At 36.3% G+C, this 27554-nt stretch overlaps 2 protein-coding genes across 7 annotated transcripts; one reads left to right on the top strand and one right to left on the bottom strand.

The window, feature by feature from the left end:
* Positions 1-3001: 3001 nt before the first annotated feature.
* syn2a (synapsin IIa) lies at positions 3002-19106 on the bottom strand. 5 transcript variants are annotated; one of them, XM_080294854.1, is made up of 12 exons: positions 15346-16144; positions 10137-10194; positions 9935-10026; positions 9438-9594; positions 9152-9241; positions 9007-9069; positions 8743-8885; positions 8579-8653; positions 8028-8130; positions 7720-7866; positions 7470-7536; positions 3002-3341 (listed from the first exon to the last, which is right to left on the bottom strand). In XM_080294854.1, exons 1-12 carry the CDS (start codon positions 15684-15686, stop codon positions 3283-3285), a joined length of 1395 nt encoding a protein of 464 aa, XP_080150980.1. In that variant the 5' UTR covers positions 15687-16144; the 3' UTR covers positions 3002-3282. The 5 variants fall into 5 exon arrangements, with proteins under 5 accessions (XP_080150980.1, XP_080150981.1, XP_080150977.1 ...); XM_080294855.1 differs by lacking the exon at positions 3002-3341 and adding an exon at positions 4269-4505; XM_080294851.1 differs by lacking the exon at positions 3002-3341 and adding an exon at positions 18985-19106 and having other exon boundaries at positions 6862-7536; positions 15346-15688.
* Positions 18867-26136, top strand: vgll4a (vestigial-like family member 4a). Of its 2 annotated transcripts, none has more exons than XM_080294856.1 (6): positions 18867-19157; positions 19693-19812; positions 20899-21061; positions 21853-22078; positions 24194-24308; positions 25220-26136. In XM_080294856.1, exons 2-6 carry the CDS (start codon positions 19746-19748, stop codon positions 25408-25410), a joined length of 762 nt encoding a protein of 253 aa, XP_080150982.1. In that variant the 5' UTR covers positions 18867-19157; positions 19693-19745; the 3' UTR covers positions 25411-26136. The 2 variants fall into 2 exon arrangements, with proteins under 2 accessions (XP_080150982.1, XP_080150983.1); XM_080294857.1 differs by having other exon boundaries at positions 19149-19330.
* The last annotated feature ends 1418 nt before the right edge of the window (positions 26137-27554 follow it).

The following is a 27554-nucleotide window of genomic DNA, read 5'->3' as shown; positions in this document are numbered from 1 at the left end:
GATGTAGACATTATTATTATTGCCTTAGTTCTTGTTCACTAGCACAGCAAAATCCCACACATGTGTAAGGGTTTGTGGCATGTTTGCTGTAGCAGTGGCAACGTGCTGCAACCTCACAGGGGATACAGTCCAGACACGCCACCAAGGGATTCCACCATTGGCTGATGACACTGTGCACTGTATAGCCACTGGCAGACTCAGTGGAACAACAATCATTCAGCAAGGGAGGGACATGTGGTGGAAAGAGAGAGGACAGTTATTTTGTTTTAGTGTAAACATCCAATGTGCAGTTCCTGCTGGGCAGGACCACTTAATTGGTTTAGTCCCAAGAGCAAATTTATAGTAAATATAGGGGGAAAATGACCATGCTCTAAATGTGGAAAGTTTTGTTTGTATGTGGCCCTTTGCATTGAAGACAGCAGGAAATAAGAGGGAAGCTCTTCGAGTTCTTCTTTTGTTTTCCTTTAAATGATGCCCAGCACGGGGGAAATACAGAATGACGTGATCAAAGGTAGAGCAACACAACAAGAGCAAACTCTTAGGTCAACCACTAGTCATCTATTTTTACAACTGCTATATGTGTTTATCTGTTCTATTTCTGCAACCTGACAAGCCACACAAGCTGGTTAAAATGAAGTCAACAGGTCCTAACTGCCCTACTTTCTTGGATTACAATAGCACCATCTACTGGTTTTTCCTAGGTGTTGATAGTTGTCAGTAGAGGAAGATGTAATGTCATCAGAAGGTATGTACTTTATCACAAAACATCCCTACTGGACAAATATAAATTGCGATATCACGATACACATTAATATTTTTCTGATGTAGCAGGGTGAGATGAGTCTGCAGTAGTTTCCTTTAAAACTACTACTTTAGACGGTTTAGGTATGTGGGTCCAAGGACCGAAATGTATCTTCTCTTTTTTTCTTGGTCACAAATTTTTTTTAGGTTAAATTTATTTATTTATTTATTTATATTGGTAGAAATGTCCTCACTCATAGACATCTGAATTAACCGGATAATCTTTTTGGTGAGGGCTCACATGCTAAAAAGGTTTAAAAGAATGTTATTCATTGCCAGTGCACAAAAGAGTATTAAGAAAAAAAAATATTGTTTATTTGTGAATAAAATTGGAATTTTGTGCTAAAATTCAAAATCCTATTTTAAGAAAAAAGTTGAAATGTGGAGATTAAATCTGTTGTTTCAAGTCAAACATCTACCACAGATTATACATTCTATAAAATGCCTTGTGTGCACGAGTTAGTGAAATTGTACTTCAGAATCCGTATTGGTAACAGGGAAATATAGGTTTAAACAGACAGAAACGAGAAATACTTTGAGGTAAAATACAGTTAGAATACAAGCATTTGAACTTGTAACGTAATGTAGTGTAATGAACTGCCACTGTAGGTATAAAGAGAGCAACATAATAGCTGGTCTACAAATGTTTTTCCAAAACCTTTTAAGAAAGAATATGAAACCTATTGAATCATCTAAAGCAGAACACCAGAAGCCATCACTGCCCTTTAGACAGAGCTAATGTAAGAAAAAACAAAACAAAACAAAGCCTATTAATAATGCTTTGTGATGAAAAATGTCCATTAAAAAATTCACGAGGAATCAATCATATGTGGATAAGCCATGGATCACAAAGGGAATAGAGAGTGCATGTATAAAGGACGATGCACTATAATAGGATGTTTTTAAAAGTAGAACTAAGTAAAATACATTAAAATAAATAAATATTTAGTGACTCAGTGAAAGGGAATAATTACAAGATATTTTAGCAGTAACTTAAGAAACATGGACAGTTCTTGACACAAGTTGTGAAAAAGCAAACTATCCTAATTACACTGTAAAAATAATATAGCTAAAACTAAAGATCTAAATAGTTAACCTGTTCTTTTTTTGTAATTGTTGGCTATAACTTAGCTAATGAGATTGTGGAGTAGAGGAGAAAAGATGTGAACTTATGCGAACTTAGGAAACATTAATTTAAAGAAAAGCAATAGTAAGGACAAATATGAAAAGGGGTGTATATCTATTCGAGGGGTAAACATGTGGAATAACTGTGACAAGACCGTGTAGTTCAGTATCTACATTTTTAAAAAATGTTTAAAAGTCAGATGGTAACTAATATCATTGTTTATGAAACATTTTATTTTTAAGTTTTACACCATCTGATAATTATTCTGAAATTATTATTTTCTTTGATCTTTGTTTTGGGAGATCTAGTTCAATAAAAAATGTTGCCATCTGAAATATGCTTTAAGTAAAAGGGGAAGCTGTAATAACCCTAAACTCCAGTCTACACCTTACAGCCTCCTACAAAGACAGGCGGGGCACAACAAGATGTATTCTTCTCCGCCATTAGACTAATGCAGTTTCACAAACGACCTGAAAACATGTCGTACCAATCTTTGATTTATCTGACGTTGTCTGCCAGACAGCTACTTGCCTTTCTCTTTCAAGGGTTTTACCTTCAATAAATAATAAGTAATAATAAATAGAAAGCAATTAATTTCCTTTTTTAGCTGGATAGTTGATCGATGTATTCTTGTGGTGCCAGTCTGTGAAAAATTGAAGGTACACTATGCAGCTCAAGTGGCTGGTTATGCAATCTTACAAACTAAGATACTATATATAGTATTTTTGTACCTCAACTCCACCAGCAGATGGCAACAATAAAGCTCAATATTTCTGTTCCTTTATTCTTCAGTTGATTTACAGAAACATAACCAGTCACGTTTGAAACAAGCGCATTCTAGATCCAGCTCTTCACATAAGATGAAATATAACTTTTCATGGTCTTATATTATTGTAAACTGAATAAATTTAGATTTTTATTTGATAATAATAAATTTGGTTTCATTACACATTTAATATATTTTTATTAGGTTTAAAATTTTAAGTAGGACACAAGTAGGATGTCACGTTCAGCATTTGTGGTGGTAATGTGTTAGTAGTTTTTAATTAATTAATCAATCCGAAAACAGTCAGCTTGATTGACAGGTCTGATTTAATTAAATTTATCCCCTTTATTCACATTTTTGGGAAAAAACAAAAAACATCTATATAACATGTTAGAATTGGGTGCAATTAATGACTTTCAGAGATGCTGCTGTTTATTGCAGGTCACTTTTACATGTTCCTTCATTAGTGGTGATCCACTGTGATCTTCACCAGATGGTCAGTGCAGCGTGCCCCTACAGGCCACAAAGTGTTCATGTTGAGCAGCAGCTTGGCAGACAGCTGGCAGGAGTCTGGACAGAAGCTGGAGCTTCAAGAACCCACATTCATTCCTCTTGAGTTCTTCAGAAGCTTCAACCGGCCAGGTCGGTCTGCTTGTAGTGAGGAGAAAGGACCATCTGTAAGTCTGACAAATGCTGCCTGTGGAACATATTTTATCTGTGGGAGACAGCTAATATTTGTTCAAACAGATAAAATTAATCTGCTGTGTGAATATTGATATCTTCTAAAGTAAACAACAGACTTGATTGTCATCTAACTCCAGTAGAATTCATAGCAAAGCTATGCATCTATTATAATGCAGGATGGCTTCTGCAGCCATGTCAATTATTCATGGATCATCTGTCGGCAGAAAAAATTATCAGTGCTGACTGCTGTTCTGTGCAGCCACTCATATCAGGAAGAGAATGAACACACCACAGCACAAATTAAGTGAAAAGAATGAAATATTATGTTCATGAAGACTTGATATAAACCTATTTAAGTATAGTTAAATGTTTAAATGTGTTCAATCAGACAGCAGATGCTCTGTTATTTCAATCTTTCAATAAGAAAACAGGACTAGAATGAGAATACAATCTAGTCCTTACTACTCATTACTTAATGCATAAGAAAGCTTAATAAGATACAAATAGTGGAATACTAATACAACTGAGCTGTAAATACAAGCGATGCATTTTTGTCCAAATTTTCTCACATACACCTCAAAGGTATGAACAGAGTTACAAATAAAAATTCTCCTGCAACCACTTTTTATGCAGAGTATTTTGTAATTATTGTAATAGTCATTTTATATCACCAGAAGACACAACAATGCAAGGTGCAAAAAGTACATATATGTCTATAACTGTAATATTGATGATAACAGGTGATGCTAGAGTATATAGGTAAAATATAACACTAGCTTTACAATCAGATAATCGAACGTAAAATGTCCTCATAGTTACACTTGAAATACATTCACTGTGGGGGAAAAAACCTTTTGAGATTTCAGCAAAAACTGAAAATGTACATTTTCATGTTTTCCATTCTTTATTTATATCGTTTTTTGTATATCTTGTTATGGCAGGCCTCAGAACACCAGGCACCTTTTCTGTTTATTTTGCAACATGTTGAATGATACAGGTTGAAAATTACTTCTTTTTTTTTTCAGAAAATAAACTTCCTCTAGTTGCAGATGGGCTTTGTCTTCACTGAAAATGCAGAAAAAGCCTTTTTCTTTCATTCCAGAGGCACTCCTTAGAGATTGGGATTTACTGAAAAACAGGAAAATCATAACCTTTTAGGTGCAGAGTCAATCAGCATGTGTGTGGTTGTGTGTGAATTCATGCAAGAGTATATTTGCTCTTTGAATAACTGAAAACCAGAGCCCTGATGTGAGCATTGATGACAGAATCTATGTATTCCTATTTCATCTTTGGAGGTCATTGTGGTTTTCCTCACTGTCATGCTCTTTTTTTTTTTAGTGGTTTTGGTGCTTTATAGCTCTGTGTAGATAGGTAGAAGTGTTTCTATGGAGAAACTGAAGTGTTGGCTTCAATCCTGGAACTTGAGTGCACTGAAAATATAAAAGTTTTTGAATCTTAAGTGTCTACCTTAGACTTTCTTGGTGCAGTGTCTGAAAAAATCTGCTATGCTTTGTTTTTTTTGTTTTTTTAAACACTTTACATTTGAGGATGAGCTTTAGAGCAGGTGTTTGTGAAAATAATAATTATGATTGTAAAGTGTATCACAGCTATGGAGACAAAATGATAAATGAAAGCTTCATATGTGTTCATATGTAGAGTAGCCAGTTCTCCATGATTACTGTTTTATTTATTAACTTGTCTGATACAAATAAAATATCCCACATTCTCAACATATAAGACAAACAGCACAATATGAAGGCACAAAGCAGAGGAGATGTGTTATCACCATCTCTTTCACAATACAGATATAATTTCATGCATTGGAAGCATCGCAGTATGTGCACTTAGCAGCTGAACTTCTGCCTACTAGACTGTGTAATTTAGATGAGCCTGTCATATTACCCAGTGTTGCCATAATGAATAAAATTAATAAAATCGTAACACATACGAGGACACAGACCAAGCATGTATTGCAAAGGAAGCTTTATTGCCAGTGACAGAGGTTGAATTTCCAGAGAGGATTTTTTCCCCTCTACAATATATTGTCCTCTGATCTTGATACGAACAGCTCAACACTGGCCTCAGAAGTACCACGGTCTTTAACGCATACAGTTCACTAGGTCTGATGACACAAGTTCCACCTCAACACAGTGACCAAATAATCACAATCACCGACCAAGGCGTCACTATGCAGCTATTACTGATGGGGTACCTCTGCATGTTCTTCCTTTGAAAATCATTGTCATGGCATACTTCCTATTAAACAGAACAACACATCCAATAAGCCGCAGGCATGGCTTTTACAAGGACACGCTCACAGTTACAATGGCACTTTATACAACTTAGAAAAAGACTGCACACAGAACTTGCTGAACATGTTTTATACTGTTGTAACAAACAAATTGTTGGAAAATGGTGCGGATTTATTTTTTACAGTTGATTTGGTTGCTTTTTAGCTGTTACACCATTTATTGTATTGGATATGCGAAATGGCTTCCACACAAAAGCCACTGGACAACGATCGATTGTGTAAAAAAAACAAAACAAAACCCAACAACCCACTTGTCTAAACACAATTTAATGCATGGATGGCTATAGCTTTGTCGTATCAATTTGATGATTGGTTGGATTAAAAAAAATACATTATTGTTCTAAAAGAGTCAAAATGAATAAATAAATTATTGCAACTTCCAACATCTCACAGGAATCTTTGAATGGCAGTAATGGGGACACAGTACTACTACCGGAATCCAGACTAAATCTCAGCGCACTTGCACTGTTGCCATGGCAACACCTCCAATGATAGCTGATCTCCAGAGTGAGAGTAAGGAATGGAGGGGGCAAATCATACATTACACAGCTTTTTATTATCAGAAACAATGTCTGCCTCCACACAACAGCTTGAATGCAGCGTCAGTTCACTGCTGTGTGACTTACAACAAGCAATTTGAAAACATAACTGTTGTCTTGGAGCGCTCAGCTCTGATTAAATTGCACACTCCGTGTGACAGCCGCAGAATTAACGGTCTCATCACTGGTACTTACGTTGTGGGTTACTGGAGTGCAAAGGATGATTAAAAGTAACCGATATGTTCTTTGGTTCAAAATATATAGAAGTTGTCTGTAGACACCTGCACACCTTCTGCATAATAAAATCATCAATACATCTTAGACTAATTCTATTATCGATTAAATATCTATTAAAACTCTGTATAATCTCTTTTCTAGTGAAACTAGTAATGAAAAAGAGAAAAAAAAGATTTTGGAAAGGCAATATACTGTATGTCTCTACTGTATCTCTACACTTTATCCTGTACAACTTATAATATGCATTTCTTATGACACATTCACAATGCATGAATCACAGGGAACACAGCTTAGATAAATACAGCGGTGTAACAGCGATGTTACGTGAACATCCCACTTGATCAGACATTTATAACTGACTTGCACCTGCCTTTCTATCAATCATGCAAAACAAATTAAAAAAAACTCTATTTATTAGTATTAGTACGAAAATAATCACTACTACAGCCATACACACCCACTGTTTACATATTGAGATATACACAAGTTTCAAACTGTACAATCTTCCACAGTTTGAACAATATCTAAAGGTACACACCAAAACAAAAAGAAAAGGGGTGGGAAGGGCAAATGAAAGATCCATAGCTGGGTTAAACGAGTAGCACAGAGCAGCACCGAACTCAGTGTAGGCACAATCTGCATTTTACATCATCAACAACAGCCCCAAAGAAAAACCACAGCTACTGAAACACAGGTGTCCTATAAAAGCACACTTAAATCAACAGGTCAACAAGTAGACAGTACGTTTTGACACTGCATAGAGTTTAAAACACAGTCCAGGCCAGCACTCATCTGTACTGAGCTCACGCCACCAAAAAATTTGACTCTAGCTATGAGCATCCACACACGCACACACGCATACACACGTCTGTGCATGTGTTCAGCAGGTACATCGCTGTTATCTAGACTCTCAGATATCCCCATTCTACTGGGTTACTCAGTTGGCCTGGACTGGTTTCGGACCCACTGCAACGCCATTACAGTCAAGAATGTACTGCAGACAACCTTGAGGCGGGCGCCCAGCACCGTTCTTGGTGGGTTCACCAGTAATCTCTCCCTTCTGGCCGGTCCCCTAAAAACAGAATTTTTTTTTTAGGAATTTACTCATTCAACAGTTAATTGGTGAAAAATTATAACAGCTAAATATTTTTTTAATCTTATAGTACACACCACTGACAATATTCAAAAACATAAACAAAAACAAAACTAGCACAACGCTACTGCTTCTAACTGCTGTGCCTGTGTGTTGCTGTACCTGGGATGGTTGTATGGTGGTGGGTCTCTTGGGAGCATTAGCTTCTTTCTCCACTAACTCGTTCATTTTTGCTAGCACCATGTCTGCAATGAGCTGTCGATCCTCAGCCTGGTGTTCACCTACCAGCGGCATGGAAGAACCAACCACCTATGACAAGTGGAAGATAGTTACAGTAGAGAGACAGCAGAGGGCAGTGTCTTGTAAAAAGCTTGGCCTAATATAAAATGTGACATTCATGTCAAACAGTATATTCAGTATGTTTCAAATGCACAAGTTCACTTTTAAACATGACAGTCCTAGATTCCTACCTCAGTGATGTAGTCTCTGCCATCTTTCCCATGGATAGCTTTAACTGCACAAATATCCAGACCCCCGAAAATCTCTGAGCAGGTGTCAACCCACATCTTGTACCTAACAAAAAAAATATGTAACTTGAAACCAACTAAATACATTTAGGCATACAGACATTGCCAAGATGACCGGTTGAAATTTAAGTTGAGCAACTCTAGGCAAAAATGCTTTGTTGATGCCAAATATAGGAAGAGAATTGAAAACATGGATCCATCCTGTCTTGGATTAATGATTAAGGCTGGTGGCAGTGCAATGATCAGGGAGTTTTGGTGTAGCTTCAGTTTCCTGTTCTTAGCTGACATGAGTGACACCTGGTGCTTGAAGGTTTGATGTGGTGTACATTCAGAGATCCTTTTCTTCATACCTTTATTTATTTAATTAAAGGCCTTTAGTACCAAGTGAATACCATTTAAACACCACAGCCTACATGAGCATTGTTGCTGACCATCTATCCCTTTATAACCACAATGCTTACATAAACATCAAACACTGACTGTAGCATTCTCACCTATCAGTCATGGCCACTTGTTCAAGCATAGCTGAGCCCGTGTTGGTCTTCCAGTTACCAGATATGGAAGTTCTCCTGATATGGGTAAATTGCACAAATTAAAGCAATGTCAGCCTATCTTCTGTTTTATTTGTAATGCCAAGCAACAAAAGTGTTCTACATACATGTAAGCTTTGTAGTCGGTGCCAATCTTCTGGATTCTGATATCGTACTTGGAGTCAATGAGAGGCTCTGTGGTGGTGTAGGTCTGGGTAAGAGCCACAACACTAGCTATGTCCTGGAACTTACTGTGGTTGTCCACCTTCACCTGTGCACAAAATGATTAGACAGAAAATAGTAAAATATTGAAAAAAGATAGTTGTTTTAATGAAGAGTATATCCACAGTCTGCATACTTTCATATTATTGCAACAGGAACAACCTGTATACCTTTCCAATACCAGAGTGGGCGTGTCCAATCTTCACAACAACAGGAAACGATGGCATGCTTACCTAAAGTAACAAGTTATAATTTGAGTTACTTCTTACATTTCAATTTGTGCAGTAAAAATGGGGGAGATGACATGGTTCTCACCATCTCCTTGTAGTTTGGGTAAAAAGTCTGTTCGATCAGAGGGAACTTCTCAGGACCTAACTTTCTGCAGGTGTTGATAAGCTGGGCAAACTGCACATGCATAAAGATAAACACACATAAAGAAATAACCGACAAACATACAAAAGTTGGAAATTGTTTCACAGAATTTTTTAAACAATATGAAATGCAATCCAGAACCAGGGCATTCAGAAAAGATCAGTGTTTTCATCCATCTGCCTGCTACTATTGTTCTAAGTAAACCACTGCCTGACTGCTGATTGCATACCGCCCACGGCTTGTCACACAGGTTGTAGATGGACTCGAGGGTATTGATGCTTGGCACACCACCATACTGCAGGCCAATGATCAGGTTGCGAAAATCTTCATTCTGGGTCATACTGAAGGCATGTTGACGAATGAGGACAAAGTCTGGCTTGAATGACCTAAAAAATAGAATTACAGCATAGATGTGGCGAGAACACACCATAAAAATGACAGGCTGTTTAAAGTGTTGATAACAATGTAGATAAATCAGGTAGGGACTGTTAGTGTATATATATTGATTTAAAAAAAGAAAGCGAAAGTGACTCATTTTGTTAGATTAACTGGTGAAGATGAACTATGGGATGTGAAGTAGATAAGAAGTGTGCAAAGTAAAGGGCTGCATGACTGTATGGTTAGATGTGACTTGCAGTCTAAAGTACTTTGAGTAAAACTAGAAAAGTGCTACATAAACAGCACTTTACATTGAATCTTCTCTGTGTGTGTTTGCATGTGTCTTACCTGACAACCTTGGTACCATTTCTCAGAACCTGCATGTTAACATCGCAGGTTCCATTTGCATGAGCTATGACATTGATCTCGTTGAATTCAGCCTAGGGAGTTGATCGTTAGAAAAGAGAACAGTGCATTTAAACTTATGAACTCGCATACTCTGCACTCAAAGCGTACTTGCAATGGATTTAATTTGGCTGATGAATTGTACCTGTTCCACTTTGATGTCATAATCCCCAAGTATTTTCTTTCCGCGGAATAATTTGGCCCTGGGTAAAAAGAAAGCATTAACTTTTAATGTAATCACAAATACAACAACAGGATTACAGAGATTTCCAAAATAGATTCAACTGACTGCACCTCTGAGTATAATGATCATATTAGTTTTTACTTTGCAACAAATATAACACAAAATATGGATCATAAATCACTGCTCAATATGTGCAAATGTGTGAAGTGCATGAAGTATTACAATCCAGACATGTCACTTTGTGGTTTTCTAACTGCAGATTTCCAACACCTTTCCCCCTCAATCTGGCAGTAACAGTAGTGCCTACGGGGGATAACACGGATGATGCAATGAGGCAACATTCACTGAATTCAAAGATTCCCAAAAATGGTTGCACCTTTCAGACTTGTAATTCAGCTCTTAAAAATAAATGTGACACCCCACATTTTTCGTCACCTGGATCACTGTTGAAGAGGAAGTCTTATCACGGGGTTTTGCGATTAAGGTGGATCAGTGACCAAAAACTACACATGGATGAAAACTGCCAAAGCCTCACAGCGATTTTGCGCCTATTATTTCTGTGTCTCTTACTGATATACAGGGGATGGCCCAGACAAGATAAGCTGTGGCCACAGATACTACTGGGACAAATCAATACTAGGGAGAGCACAAATAAAGATCCTTCCCTCAAGCTGCCATTGTTAAGCTCGAATTTTGGTTTGAATTTCCACAGGTTCAAGTTCATACTAAATCTAACCACCAGCTACTACAGTGCAAGTGTGCTACATAAATTATTATAGCTATATTCAAAGAAAATTTGTAGACAATGTGACATTATGACGCATGATGTAAGTATATTTTGCAAACATGTTTTTCACTTCCTACTTGGGCTTCCTTTTCATTTGCATCACCCTCCTGTCACACAGGGAGGAAAAGCTGAATAATTCATTCAAAATGTAATTAGAGCATTGGGATCTACTTGGCTGCTGAAGAAAACAAGCATTAAAATATGAATCACCGCTCTAATATTTAGGAAAATGAAGAGCCTGCTTTGCACTGCAATGAATGCTCTCTGCCAACCTACACAAAAAAGATATTATTTCCAAAACATGATCCCTGAAATCAAGTACATCATGCACGATAAGTTTTATTTTGTACAAATAAGCTTTTTTTAAATTAATATTTATAATAATAATATTTTTTAGCATAAGGAATGACTGTACAGAAGAGGTGTGGTTATGTGATTGATTCATGGTTATTCACTGTGCAAAGAACGTCTCAGCTCAGCACACTGAAAAGGCCACCGAAGCCACACATTTAAAGAAGTGATCTTTCAATGCACTGCATTAATATGCATTAGAATGTGGCTGTCAGCTCGCAGCAAACAGATTCTCTGGTGTCAAGTTTAGCTTTCGTCCAAAAACCAATAACTTTATTTTTATATAAAACTATATTTATTTCTTCCTTTGGATTTGACTGCTGGCTTCACACCTGCTTGGTTTGAAACGAGGAAGCATGACAGTAGATGTTTACATGGATCATTGATTTGTAAGAATCAACAGGGGTTCTTTTGACTTGAATTAAACATGAGGTTAAAAAACAAATAAGAAATTAATGTTTTGTTTTCAGTGATAACGCTTTTAAAACTACTTCAATCTGAAATATAAATAGGAAAAATTAATTATAATTCTTTTTATTTTAACCCTTTAAAGGCCAATATGTTTACATAGCTCCACAAAAAACTACAATAATTCATTTAATTCAACGAGAGTTTCATTATTATTTGTATTGCACCACACATAAACCCTTATCCAACATCAATAGTGACACACACTTATCACTTTAGTAGCTCCAAAATGACTGTTCCTGCACTAATGCTCATACCTATAACTATGGCTGCAGCACAGCTGCTCATTTAAGGAACCAAGACAAGAATTCTAACATTCTAACATTAAAAAAATTAATATCCTCTGTCGAACATGAGCTATATTCATTCAGCACAGCCAAAATAGCATAAAAATATAAAATGGAATGGCACACAATGTCCTCAGGATCATCTAAGGTTTAAGGGGATGCTGGTTTTGGCTAAATGCTGTAAAACATTTGCCAAATTAAAGATTGCTATGAAAGACATTTTTTCAGATGAGTCACTGAGGGCTTGGTAAGCCAGAATCCTTGCTGAATGTTAATGTCTTATTACTTTGCTTGCGTAACATTCACTCTCACATATTGGCAATGTCTGAACTAGATTAAGCTCACAGCATCTTCTTCTGATATCAGATGAAGCAGTAGACTAATTATTTTTTGGGTAATTTTTAACATTGAGCAATTCAATTAAAGAAATGCTGTTTCTGAAACTGAGCTACATTATATAGTGTGTGCAAGGAACCAAGGCATCTCAGCCATTAGTCTGATAAGTAAGACAGTGAGCCATCTGCTCCTCCTGTCCTGTAAAAGCAAATTATAGCACAGCCATCCTGGAACAAAATAAACAACTCTTCATGACTGACAGCCTCATCTAACAAGTCAAACACTGGCTGAATAACAAAAAGCATCAGTCTGCGCTCTGACCCTGGTAAACACCCAGATTTCACGACACACTGTAAGTATTCTGCTTAGCTTGTTGTATAATGAAGAGAATAGAATGTCTATACTAATATCTTCTGTTTTCTCTATATTCTAGATTTCGTGTCATTCTACGCTTACTGTGATTTCATCTTTGCCCAGCTCTGGGTACATAAAAGACATGAGATATCTAATAATAAAACATATAAGTTACAGGCAATTAGATATGTTACAGAAACATTCAGAAGTGAAAAATAATTAAATGTTTTAGAAAGTAAACAGAATTTAATGGTTGAGCCTTCTCACAGATGCAATTAGCCCGGAGACCTCTCTTGATTTCAATTGTGTCCTGGGCCAGCAGGTTCTCATTAATCTTCCTTACATTTGCAGCAGTGTGCAGACAAAAGTCTGGACATCCTGCCACACAGTGAGCATGTAAGCAATACAAAGCAAAAACGTACACTGTGCCAACATGGCAAAGGAAAACAAAACATGTATTAATATAAAAACATCTATTCTGAAACTTTTTTTCACCGAATCGTTCTCGGTTAGGGTTTCTATGCTCTAACAGAATGAGTACAAAGGCTAAACAAAACAAAGCAATCCCAGCCTACACTATGTAAACTGGTTTATACTGAAATAGTGACCATAAAACCTGTCCAAAAGAAACAAAACCTAGTCAAACATGTAATATCTCCCTCGTGGTGATATTGAGCAGGCCTAAAAAATAGATGCAGGCTCAAGAAAGAGGAAGCCCTTTGAAAGCTGATGTCCAAAGTGGCTATGCACTAGATGCACATTGCAACAACAGTAAACTGCACATGTTATGAACACATCAAGCTTCAAAATGGATTTATCTGCAATATAGGTACAGTCAGGGCAGATAATTACCTAAGGTTTTTACACAGGAGTTTCTACATATCAGCTCCTGTTGTATACTGACAGTAAAAATAATGCCACATCCTATCAGCTCAACCGACTCAACCTACATTATTTATAAGAAGGGTCTTTGATGAAGGGCAAAACTTTAGTTGAATTTACTATATCTTGTTTCTGTGCCAGATATGCAGAGCAATATTTGATCTTCCTTTCCTCTCATAAGAAATATAGAACAAGTGAATATAAAAGCTGGCATCCATCCTGCTAACGAGGGTCTCATCTTATTAACAACAACGATCAGGGTTTCTAATCCATTAATGGCCAGTCCTGCACAAATAAACACACACACAGTGGCATTTAGCTAAGGTTGATACATGATATAGAACAACGGTAACATATTAACCTTCTGAGACATGATGTGTTGACAAATTTTACCATGCTGTCTACCTATTACTATATTCCTTCAACTATTGGTGTTTTCATCCATCCAGCTAACTGCTTAACTGCTTATCCACTTTAGATACACTGGGGGGCTGAAGCCTATCCCAGCTGATTTGGGGGAATAATAGACTACACCTTGGAATAAGGTGTAGTCTATGAATATGAATAAACATGTATTTTCAGCAATGTAAATAAACAAATTTCACATTGCTGAAAATACATGTAACTGCAAGATATCTTATGTGTATATGTTTAAAAGTGAAGCAAGCTGATTCTTTTCATTCTTTTTAACTGTATACCACTGTATACTCTGTGGTATACAGTTAAAAAGGCATCAAAGGCATTAAAGAGTTAAGTTACAGTTCTATGCTTTCTATGTCTAGGTGGTAACTGAAAATGACTGGATATGCTGCAGTGAAAAACATGCCACCAGCGTAAATAAATGTTTGTCATGTGGTGAGAGAGTTAATCAAATATATTCTATTGTTTGACAACACGCAAAGTAATTTCCATATAAATCCATGCATACACTCATTTAGAACATTTTAGGTCCTTCAAGCAGTCGACTGACAAAGATGCTTGCTTTAAGCTACCTCTGACTAAGATCCCCTAGGACACGGCTGCCAGTACAACTGCTTAATGCCTTAAGGTTATTGAGGTTAAGGGTTGAGAAACATAACTATGTTATACATTTTAAGGTTGGACTCACAACTAAGAGAACCCTATGCACCATAGGTTTAATTTCTTGTCATGCCATGTGATCTTCCATCAGTGAGCAGGGGGAAACCCCATTGATTGAGGGGAAGCACTGCAGGATTAGAAATAACATGCAGTTCTCAATGCTGCACAACCTGTGGAATACCATTCCTTTTTTAAAAAATGGTGAAAAATCACATTCCAGTGCAGTATTTCACCATTTTTAATTAATTAATCAGCTTTTTGTACAGACAGATGCAAAACTAAATAAAACGATTAAACAAAGCATTTGCATTTCTTACAAAAAAGAGCAAACAAAGGACATTTAAAGTCCTCCATCTTGGGATAATGGCATTACTGCTGAGAATCAGTGGATTGTTTTTGATTAAGTTTTGGCTGCCTGAGTGTATTATTCTGAACACTGGCATGGTGTAACATCAAACCACAGCAGCACTCCCCATTCATCTCTGCAGGGTGCTTGATAGAGATGTTGTTTCAGCAGTTCTTTAACCATTACCTAACAGCTATATGGCTGAAACATAGAAACAATGCCTACAGCAGCATCTGAATGACACAACACGAATGATATAAGAGCAGCATTTTCTCTTACCACTCCTGTTGTGGTTCATCAATGACCAGGAGAATTTTAAACTTCTTAGGTGTCGTGACTTGGGTCTGCTCCACTAGCCCTGCAGAGGCAGCTGTCTGCTTAACAACGTTGGTAATGGAACTGAAGAAACCCGCTCCTGTCGACTGAACTGGCTGGGGTTTCCTCTCTGGAGCAGGGGAAGTGGCTGGAGGTGTTGGCCCAGATGTCGGAGACTTGGCAGGGGTGTTGGAGGCAGGTGGAGGAGGCTGAGCAGGATCGGGCCTCTGAAGGTCTGTCATGTAGCCATTGGGCAGGTTGGAGATGAACGTGCTGTCTGAGAGACGCCGACGCAAATAATTCATGGCTGCAGAGGAGCAAGAAGAAGAGTCAACAAGCACTGGGTGTGGAAAAGTATTCTGCCGAGAAGCCCCTGTTCTCAGTGGTACAGCTGATAATGGCTGAGCTCTCAGTGCAAACTCCCAACAAATGTATTCCCTCTCAGCTCAGTGGAGCATCCTCGAAGCTCCCCCTCACTGGCAGTGACGCTACACTTTCCCATAGCCAATCACTTTACCCCGTGCTTTCCTCAAGCATTGCAAATGATGCTCTGGCTGTGCCTCTCCTTCCTGCTATCGCCCTCCACTCTCTCCTCTCTCTCCCCCCGGCATGCCTGCCTTTTCTACCCCTCCCCCATTTTCTACTGCCTTAGAGACGTCATCCTTTTTTGAACCAGAGCATGAAAAATAGAGGGGTTTCCAGTGAAAGTGCAAAAAGGTGTACTGTGTACTACATCACCCTCCCCTTACTCCTACTCCCCTTGTTACTCAGGTTCACCCTGCCCTCTGTCTGGGTGCTGTTTTCCCTGCTTATAGAATGCAGCCATGAAATCTAAAATGGCTGTTAGGACTGGTGAATGAGAAGAAGCGTCATCAGCCGTCCCTTGAGAAACAAATTCATGCACTAAAACTCTCTGTCTTAATTGTTTAATGAATCTCTCTCTATGTAATAATTTTCCTTATTATAATTTACTACAATAGTTGTTTAATTTAAAAACATTACAAACTCACTTGGCTAACATGTCTCCATTACGGGTGGCACAATTCATTGTGTTCATTATATTTTATATAAACGTTTGATGCTTATGAGAGCATAAAAACACTGCATGCAATATTCTTAGCACTAATTATCACAAGGTTCACTAAAAACACAGTAATTTCTGTAAAGCACTTATTAATTATATAAGACAAAACAAAAGACTGGATTTTTTAAACAATTCAATAAATCAATAACTTGTGATGTGCAGTGGTAAAAGGTTGTTAAAGTGTAAAAAGATAAATTCAAACATAGGCACACATAAAAAAATTGCAAGTCAGGACATTGAATCTTTATATCGCAGTTTGAGTATATTTTCTAATGAAGGGCTAATATTACTATATGACTTCATTCATCATGGCATGACTTGTTAACTAGAAATCTTACAGCCCCACTTCAGTCCTGCATTTTAACGGTTAATAACATGGTAAAATATTAATACAATACTTTTTTAGATATTATGAGATACTTGCACATACCGTGTATATTTTATATGTTGTTTATGACATTTCAAATTGCTAAATTTTTACATGGAATTAGTTTTATGCTTTATAAATATTTTTACAGAATTTGAAGATTTCCTCTAATACTAAAAATCTGAAATTGGAGAAAATTCCTCTGTTGCTTGGCAACGTGACACAATAATAATAATAATAATAATAATAATAATAATAATTTATATAATTAATTCTATGGAATATAAATTTACCTTATGAATTGAATTTCAGGTCTACAACTATTTATTCATTCATTTTACATTTCACTGATTAAGGGAAATTCTGGGAAATATGATATTAGTATTTTCTGACCCTGATCTCTGTCATTTGTGCAAAATGCCTGTAAACCTGTTGACAGTCAGCTACTATATATCTTTTACTGACTCTGTAGGACTAGTTGTTAGCAGCAATTTGGATTATGTTTAGCGAGCCAAAGCAAATAAATGGTGCTTAAAAGAGGAAGGAGAGAAGACAGCGGGATAAGTATACCTCTAGGACTTTAGATTTGAGCAGGGTCCAGGCCTGCCCTCTACTAACTGTGCCCCGTCAGCTGAATCCTACTGACACACTTCAACTACAAGTTATACTAATTCATAAAATTTAAAGTTAAAGCTCATTTCACTAACAAGCTAGTGTGGGCTCACTTTATTTCCTGAGTTTAAATAATTTAGTGCTTCTGCAGCAACTGTAGTAACTAGCGAGACTAAGGAGTACACTGAATAGATGGGCTTATGCAGGTCAGACTTTGGGGAGCACCCCTCATGTTTCTGCAACTAAAAAGATGTCATTTATCAACTTGTGCAGCTTTAATACATGACCTTACTGAAAACTGCTAAACAAATGGAACTGTATTGAAGATATTGTGTGCTCACAGCCAACAAGCATGGACACGGAGATATTGTGTGTGGTGAATTCATTGATCCACTTCTGTACTGAGAGAAAATGTCTCTTGTGTTTGTATCCTGCTTTGGCATGTTTACAACTGTTACTAGCTGCTATTTCTTTATGAATGTACTATGCATGAATACTTGTAGCTGTGCATCTTGCATATATGGGGTGGGGGGGTGGAATACCAAGATCACTTGAGCCCAATTCTCCCCTCTCAAAGCTTTTGCTAGTCCAGTTTATCAGTTGATATGGTGTAAAGATTTGTGATTAACAGGCTCCTCTGTTTTGTTGCATGCTGGCAGACATTACAGTTATCTTTATGTCACTTTAACAAGGGTGAATTTTGTTTTTGGGGTTGTGGCAGCGTAGTTGAGGAAGATAATATGAGTTTATACATGAGCTTAGATAAATGTGACCATTCTCTCGATCGCTGACTGGGGTTGTTGTCCATGGTTTTAATCAAAAGCTAGAATGATGCTATTGGTAAAGCTGATTGTTGCTATATGCTAGTAATTTTGCACCTACAGTGTGTGTGTGTGTGTGTGTGTGTGTGTGTGTGTGTGTGTGTGTGTGTGTGTGTGTGTGTGTGTAGAATCGGTAGAGAATCTATTGGCTGAAATAAATAATAAGAATAATCTGAAAATAATATTGCTAAAAGATGGTGTACCTTGCAATGACTATTAAACATGTGTGCTATTGTGACACCATGTGGTAGTATCAGTGTATTGAGCAACAAAACCAACCTCAGCTTTGCTTAAGTCTGAAACCCAGCCATTCTAGTCAGATGTCTGTGGATGAGACGCTCCAGCAGGGCCAGGGCATTGTGCCCTCAGTCTGTCCTCAATGTGCTGTGCTGCAGTCAGACTGCAGGAAACTAAACTCACTGCAGTGAAAATCACTGGAAACTCCTCATAATGATTCGTGTAAAATCAACAGCAGTTCAGAGAAAGCAGCTCTTTGTATGTTTACTTTCTTCACATATCAAAAACATTATCTATATGGTCAGTAGTGTCATTAAAAAAAAATAATCAAGTAGCCTATTGTGTTTCACGTTAAACCCATTTCATTTGGGCATCTTCATAGGCTGCGTAGCTTGATAAACTTGAAAAACAATGTTACTTTTAGGATGATAGGATAATTTGTTAATGGTTAATATCAAAGTGTTCATACCGTATAAAAGTACCTTTTAAATATGCTTCAAAAAGCCCCGGTTCGCCTCGTATCTCTCCGCTAGGGCCGCTCAGCTCTTTTGTTGTCTGAGGACTGCTGCTGTGTGAAAGTGCGTGAAGAAGGCAGAGTACGTAGGCAGACTCGGCTAACTATGGTGTTGCCGTAAAGCTAATTTTTGTCGAAGAAGTAAGTATCATGGAAGAATAGGAATACCCATTTTTTGGAATTCAGTTTGTTGGATGTAGACTATTGAACCTAACCTGGAACTAAGTAGATACTGACTTGTAGTTTTTAGGTTTTTGCTAGTTAAAACGAAAACCATTGACCTAGCGCATTGAAAAGTTAGCGACTTGGCTAACGTAAGTTTGTGTCGTGAGTAAAGTAGACAAAGTTCGCTGTCTTGTATTTTGGCTTCAGCAACTAAGCAGACCGCTGGTCACAATACATGTATAACATTGTATTTTAATAACAACAACCTCTTCAATATAAGCGTTTATAAACTTCGTAGTTTAATTTAAAGCTCGCACTGATGAACGGCTAGTAGCAACTAGCTCAGCGTATGCTACGTGTTTAGCTAGCCGCACTAAAGCCTGTAGTCTTCAGTGTCATGAAGTGCCTGTCGTGGAACAAAATAAAGACTAATGTCTTTTGGGATTACCATTAACTGGCGTGTAAACGTATGCCATTTTTAAAAACATGACAACATTTCTATCTCCTTTAGGATAGCTTGCTAACGTTAATGTTAGCAAGTAGCCTGTTCGTGTAAATGCTAGAATGGACATGATAAACTCTCAGTTCCTGGACAAGATGAACAATAACATTGGGAGACTGCACTACGAAGGTAAGTTTGTCTTTTTTCTTTCTTTTGGTCCTATAGTTCCTGAGTTCATTTATAAAACGCAACACGTTGTGGTTTCCCTAAATTCAGCGCCAGATACCCCTGTGTTGTGATTTGCGTTACCCTTTTGACTATCCTGACTCTAGCGTCGAGACTGACGACATGTTTAACAACTTGTTGGTGCGGAGAACAACGACTGTTTTGTTTAATAACATCGCAACTTTAAAATACGATTTTTATAGCCTGTATTTAACAAGTTGGCATTGAATAATAATAACATTCATTTGAAATTTGTAGACATTCCCAAGCTATAACAGCATACACTACAATGCTGCTTCATATGATGTAGCAGTGATTAAGCTTCAGGTTGTGTAACACTCATTTGTGCCACTGCTTAGTCAAACATCTAAAGAAATCAGGAAATTTTGCTCAAAAATGTGCTTTATCATGTTTCTACACACAGTTTCCTTTGGGCTTAGATGAGTGGGTGATTTTTAACTGCTTGTGTATTGCTCTATTGGCTTTTTTGATCAAAGTTTACTTCCCAAACAAATTGCACCTCCATACATGAAACAAAGTCAGAGTCGTTTTATAATAGGAATTCAAAAAAATAAATGTAAATTATAATTTAGTTGCCATTTACTTAATTTATGATCTCCGGTCCCCCAATAAATCTGGTATTATTTTTTTTTAATTCACCAAAACCCAAAGTACTTCTCCATTATAACTATATGTATCAAGTGTTCTCCGTTGTGCAATAGCCCCAGATTATGTAATATTGTCAACTTTATTATACGTTATTTACATTGTTTTAACATTATGCAAGATGTACTTAGTCAAACTGGTTTCTACTTTGCTTTTTGTAGCTCATGGTTTATTAAAATCTGGCCAAATTGTATTACTTGGTATATTTATGAAACTCTTGATCACCTACCAGTGCAGTCTCAAAAAGTCAGTTTAAAATGAATTGATGGAATACACAGAGTCCTTATAGTTTACTGTGTTTATTGTGTATTTTATTCTGGAAACTTCCTTTTAGTCTAAATTAATTTAATTAAGTTATTTCTACTACTGAACTCTTTCCCACAGATGAGTCCAAGATGCCCTCCCTTTCTGCCACTATGTCCAATATAAGTGGGCCTCCTCCTCACTGCCCAAGCAAACGAAAATATGGCGAAGAACAAATGGAAGACCGATTCCACTGTGATGAAGACCACATGACCAAAATGAGCAGATTGTTTGCCACCCAGCTGTAAGTGCCTTTAAAAAATTATTATGATTTTGTGTGGGTCTTGAAATTATTGCTGTATTGGCTTTTTATATTTGTTGGATTGAATAAATTGTATGCAGTGCAATATATGAGTTGTAAATGTAATACATCATGTGACAAGAGTCATGCATTACAAACAGGGTCCCCGTGATACTTTTCTGATTGTCATACAAAAATATAAAATTATTAAGAAGCCCTAACAACCTTGTATTCATCTCCTTTTTTCGTTTGGTTTCATTTAAGTCTCGAAGCCAGCATATGGTATTATTTATTTATTTATTTATTTATTTATAAATAAATACAGCACTCAGTGTTTCAGTGTGTTCTGGCTGTGAAATGTATTTATTTTATCCAATATGGGTAAAAACATTCAGTCTGATGTTATTCACAATACAGGCTGAAAGGAAAAAAATAAATCTGACCATGACTTTAATGATCAGCCTCTTAAAGTTTGATGGTAAAGTGTGACACAGAGAACCCCAAAAAGTTGATTCTGTTGGTCTGGACATACTTCCTTACCTGGTTGATTGAGCATGCATCAAGACTTGACACAAAGTAGTTCACTGATATAAACAAATCTTAAAATGAAGCTGTATATAATCTTAAGAAAAGTCTACAATAATAATAATTATAAAGCTGCACATTACAAATGAAAACCCCTTCCTGTACTTCATCTGTGTCTGCTTAAAAAAAACATCCCCTCTGCACAACAATTAAAACAAAAGTTGTCCACGAAGCTGCTAGTACATTTTATTTTAACTGTCTTTATCAAGGGGGCGTCCCTCTGCTGGAGACAACCGTAGTGAGCACTGGAGCCTCAGCCACAGTCCTGTGGAGCACGTTATTTCCTCCTCTAATGGTCTCCATGGGAACCATCTGTATGCCTCCATTGCTGGCTATGCTGTAGACCAGCCGATACCTCTGACCAAAAGCAGCCATGACATTGGAGTTAGGGGAACAGAGAGGTCTGTCATAAGTGGAACTGTAGAGCGACAGCAGGTACGTCAACTTGTAGCACATAAAGAGAGCATTGTGATGGTTTTTTTGTTGTTGTTTTTTAAAAAGGTTGCACACATTTAATTTTTTTCACCTTTCTTGTTGTTCAGTGAGATATGACCAGTGGATGGATAAAACATGTACTGAAATGCATTTACTGTGTGCAAAACAACAATTGTAAGGGTGTATTGTAAGGCTGGCAAAATCAGTTTTGAGAAACTGTTTAAATACTGACCTATTTAAACCTCTATGGTTTATTACAGTCAACAGTAAAGAAAAACACAACTACGAGCTAATGTGAGAACAAATAAAAATATGAATTTCACTAAGAGGATGAACAAAGAAAATGTTTCTTATCTGCCTGTAAAGACAACATATCAGTTTATTTTTAATATCTTTATATATTTTGGCTTATGTATTTAAGTCAGTGTAAGGAGATCAAAATAACAGATATGTATAAAGGTAAAGGTTGCTACATGTGATGGCCAGCAGAGATTTAATGCCACGATTAACACAGATGACAGAATAAAGACTGTGTTCACAGTGTGTTGGCCATGTTTCCTGTTGTCCTGTTACTAGAGTTGTCTTGCAGATTTGGGGTGCACATAAGTGGTCCGCAGCTGCGCATTCGCTGTCAAAATAAAAGACGTGCACCAGATAAGAAGTTGCAACGCGCGTTTGTGTACATATTAAAGGCACTGTTTTTGTCCGCTAGAGTGGGATTTTCACAGCATATTCTGCACCACATCTCTGTGCGTTCATCATTTGTTTGAAGCCAGCTCACCGCCTGCAACCACTTTTCGGAGAATCCACACTTCTTTTCGGACTCCTTCTGACATTTCTTTGGAGGTGGAGGAACACCAAAGTAATTGCTTAAAGGAGCTTGCTTCTTCGACATCTTTAAGAGTTCTAAACAAAGGTCTATCCTCCTCCAGAAAATGTTATGTACGCAAACGTGCGTTGCAACTTCTTATCTGGTGCGCGTCTTTTATTTTGACAGCGATTGCGCACCTGCGGACCACTTATGTGCACCCCTGTGTGTGTGTGTGTGTGTGTGTGTGTATATGTGTGTATATATATGTGTATATATATATATATATATATATGTATATATGTGTGTATATATATATATATATATATATATATATATATATATATATATATATATATATATATATATATATATATATATATATATATATATATATATATATATATATATGTGTATGTATATATATATATGTGTATGTATATATATATATGTGTATGTATATATATATATGTGTATGTATATATATATATGTGTATGTATATATATATATGTGTATGTATATATATATATGTGTATGTATATATATATATGTGTATGTATATATATGTGTGTGTATATATATATATGTGTATGTATATATATATATATATATATATGTGTATGTATATATATGTGTATGTATATATATGTGTGTGTATATATATATGTGTATATATATATATATATATATATGTGTATGTATATATATATATATATATATATATATATATATATGTGTATGTGTATGTGTATGTATATGTGTATGTATATGTGTATGTATATATGTATGTATATATGTATGTATGTATATATGTATGTATGTATATGTGTATATATATATGTGTATGTGTATATATATGTATGTATATGTATATATATGTATGTGTATGTATATATATGTATGTATATATATATATGTATGTATATGTGTATATATATGTATGTGTATGTATATATATGTATGTATATATATATATGTATATATATATATATATATGTATGTATATATATATATATGTATGTGTATATATATATATATATATATATATATATATATATATATATATATATATATATATATATATATATATATATATATATATATATATATATATATATATATATATATATATATATATATATATATATATATATATATATATATATATATATATATATATATATATGGTTGATCACAGATGGATTAAAAAAAACAAAAACATTTAACCAGTAATGTGGGTCAGTAATGAATCTTTTTTTTTTTTTTTTTTTTTTTTTTTCTTCTTCTTCCTCCTTTTCTTATACAGAATCGTCCCTCGGTTATTACCTGTGCCCCTGCGAGCAACCGCAACTGCAACCTCTCTCACTGCCACATGAATGGTTGCACTACTAGCCCACCTACTGATCCGAGAATGGCTAATGGTAAGTCTTTTAAGATACTTGCACTAACAAACTAATATATTTGTCTTTCCATGTACTGATTTGCTAAAGTATGACAAAAAAAAAAGATCTAAAAGACCTGTGGAGTTTTAAAGTCAACAGTGCTGGGTGGTTGCACAAAAATATATCCAAGTTACATATTTTTATTTTGCTAATTTAACCAATTTATCAACGTTAAAATCCAACTTTGTCAATAATTAAGAGCAATTGCTGCCACAAGTTGGTGTCTCTGTCCTTTGTGTATGTGTTCTCAGTCTCTTTCCAAACATAAAAGTAATATGTGGTTGTACATTGGCCAGTTTGAAAATTCTTGAGTTATCATGCAGCCCTAATCAGATGTAGTTTGAGTTTTTGACTCACTGTTATGCAAACTAGTTTATTGCAATGGTTGCACACAACAAAAGCTTATCCTAAAATGAATTACACCAGTATATTGCACTAGATTGTTTTAAGATTTCTGATTTAGTTTAAGTCTAAACTGAATCATAAAGGCAACCTCTGAAAATGACACATACCTAGGAAAAACTGTAGAGAATCAAACAAATTGTATCTGAATCTGTATTTGATCTATTGTAAATGTACCAAATAGTGTAACAAAATGAAATGGTTAAAAAAAAATAAATCTAAAAACTAACTTTCATGCACTCAAGCTATTATATGTTCTGCACTTTGCATCAAATTTGCAATCAAAGCTATTTTTCAAAATACCCAGCTGTGTTTTTCCTAGACTTTGATAAGAGAGCATCTCCAAAGCTGATTTTTTTAAATTTTTTAAATTTTTTATTGAACTGAGAAATCAAAAGGTATTTATTCAGTTTTCAGTTTAGATGCATGGAAATAACAATTTCTTTTTGGTCTTCTTCCTCCACGTGATGTTATTCCATCCAATTTAGTATGCGATCCTGTGATTGAGGAGCACTTTCGTCGAAGTCTTGGAGAGAACTACAAAGAAGCAGAGTCTGTGTCTAACTCAGTGTCCATAACGGGTTCAGTGGATGACCATTTTGCCAAGGCTCTGGGAGATGCCTGGCTCCAAATCAAGGCCAGGGGTGGGGGCCATCAAACTCCAGACGCTGATCCGTGAATCAGAGGGGAGTAAACATTATAATCACTTAAGTATGTGCAAATGAGAGTAGAGATCGCTCGCTCTCATTTCTTGCCAAGAATCAACTTCCCTTAACCAAGAACAGAGTAAGACATATGGTGCTCACACCGGCTGTTCGCTTGTGGACCTCAAGGGTCAACCTTCTGTTAGCTCAGATTTGTAATCTGAAATCATTAAATCTCTCTTATAATAGAAGAGAATCTTAATATTGAATAGTTGGGTTGACAGTGTTAGTTGTGGAAACAATCACAGATTTTATTTTGAAATGAAAATGAGATTCACAGTGGTCAGTTGTTCAGAGTTCATGCTCTGTTTTACCTGCCTTTCACCTGCCTTGATAGCCAAAGAGTTTCCTGCCTTTCCAATCAACATATAAGCCATGGATTTACTCTTTATTTTCATCTAAATCACACTGCTTTTGAATTTATATTACTTGAAAAGGACAACCAGGTCTCATTTGCACTATTACATTTCTGACCGTTTAAGGTAGCAGGTTACCTGTTTCAGTTGGAACTGATGTGTTCACGAATACATTTGTGATTGTGATAATGCAATTAAGGCTCTGGTCCCCCGCTTTGTGAAGACACTAGCCTAATCAGTCTTCTTTATGATGGTGAACTGGACGTATCCACTGTTGAATAATTATAGTTTCCTGTCTATACACTCACTGTGGGCGATTACTTAATAAACTAATATCACAGTAGATATCTAACTAGACAGCATGTTTTAAATAGCTGGGTTCTATTACAATCCTTATTCTATACTATATATTTACTCAGAATTTATTTTTTATCTGTAACATTTTAGAAATACTCACTGCTGGTACAGTTGTACTCAATATATTTTTTTGTATCCGGTTTTCATTAGTATATGTAGATGTATATCCTAGCATCCATCTACAAGTCACAGCCTCTGGCAAGGTTGTATGAATACAGTTAAATAGGCTGCATTGCTTTTTTTTTTATATTTTATTTTTTTTTGTTTGTTAATTCTGTGGAGCTGAACACTGCGGCTTTACACAAGACTGAATACAGCTAAATCTGACTTTCTGTAGCTTTTTATTAGCAGTGACTTTATTTATTCTTCACATGTTGATAGTTTCATGTTGACTTTTGGCAAAATGCAGTGACAACAGATCTTTGACTTTAATGTGTTTCTTTTTGTTGTTCCCTTTTTTTTTTTTTTTTTTTAAATGGTTCATTCCATGTAAAGTTCATTAGTGCCTCCCACCCCTCACCTCCTCACAGTAAGCACATTTATTTTTTTCTACAGTAACTACAGTATGCTTAATAAAGCCATAGAAAGTTACAGGAAACTAAATGGTGCATTCAAATTTTTTGCACTTTTTAATTTGTGATATAGAGTAACTGAAACAAGCTTTAAAAAAATCTAGAGTAACTGGTTATTTCGTACATTTGATACTAGGCTGATCTTCTAGCTGTGATATTTTTTTCCCTTAATTTTGTAGTCGTCATTGTTTGGGTCACCTTAAAATGTAACTTATGGTTGAACCGTTCGATACAGTGCTTTCGGTTCGGTATGCATATGTATCAAACAATACAAAATTTTTAATTTATTTTATCAACTTTTCTTCTGAGGATGCTGTCTGTGTTGAGAGCTCAGTGGATCTGCGTTCGACTACTCCGCTCAGGCTGCACTGTCGAGCGCAGATCCACTGAGCGCAGCGCAAGGTAGCAAGACCGATGCTAAGCTCCTTGCAACATGGCAAATTTAACCTCCCCCACCCTCATTCAGATCTGGCGTTTGGAACTGTTTTGGTTTTCATGTGAAGTATGACCCTGAAGGTAAGCGCATCATGGACAAAAGTAAAACAGTATGTCAGATGTGCCACGCAATGCTCAATTACATTGGTGGGAACTACTGCGTTAGCGCAGTTTGCTCGTTAACGTGTTGGCCGTCCAGCCCCACGCACGGGGCGATCCGCGGTAGCTCGTTAACAGAGATTTGCCGTGTTGTGGTGTTAACGTCATTTCAGATTAACGCTGACAGCACTAGTGGGAACACAACGAATATGACTGCACATTTACTCCGACATCATCCTAGTGCAAAGACAAGTGGAAGCAGACAAAAACAACAAGCACGCATGCTACAAACTTTACCCG

This window comes from Astatotilapia calliptera, chromosome 20 (genome assembly GCF_964374335.1).
Source record: "Astatotilapia calliptera chromosome 20, fAstCal68.1, whole genome shotgun sequence".
In the NCBI taxonomy this organism is placed as follows: Eukaryota; Metazoa; Chordata; class Actinopteri; order Cichliformes; family Cichlidae; genus Astatotilapia; species Astatotilapia calliptera.
Note: the sequence above shows the minus strand (reverse complement) of the source record. Positions and strands in the feature narration are given on the sequence as shown.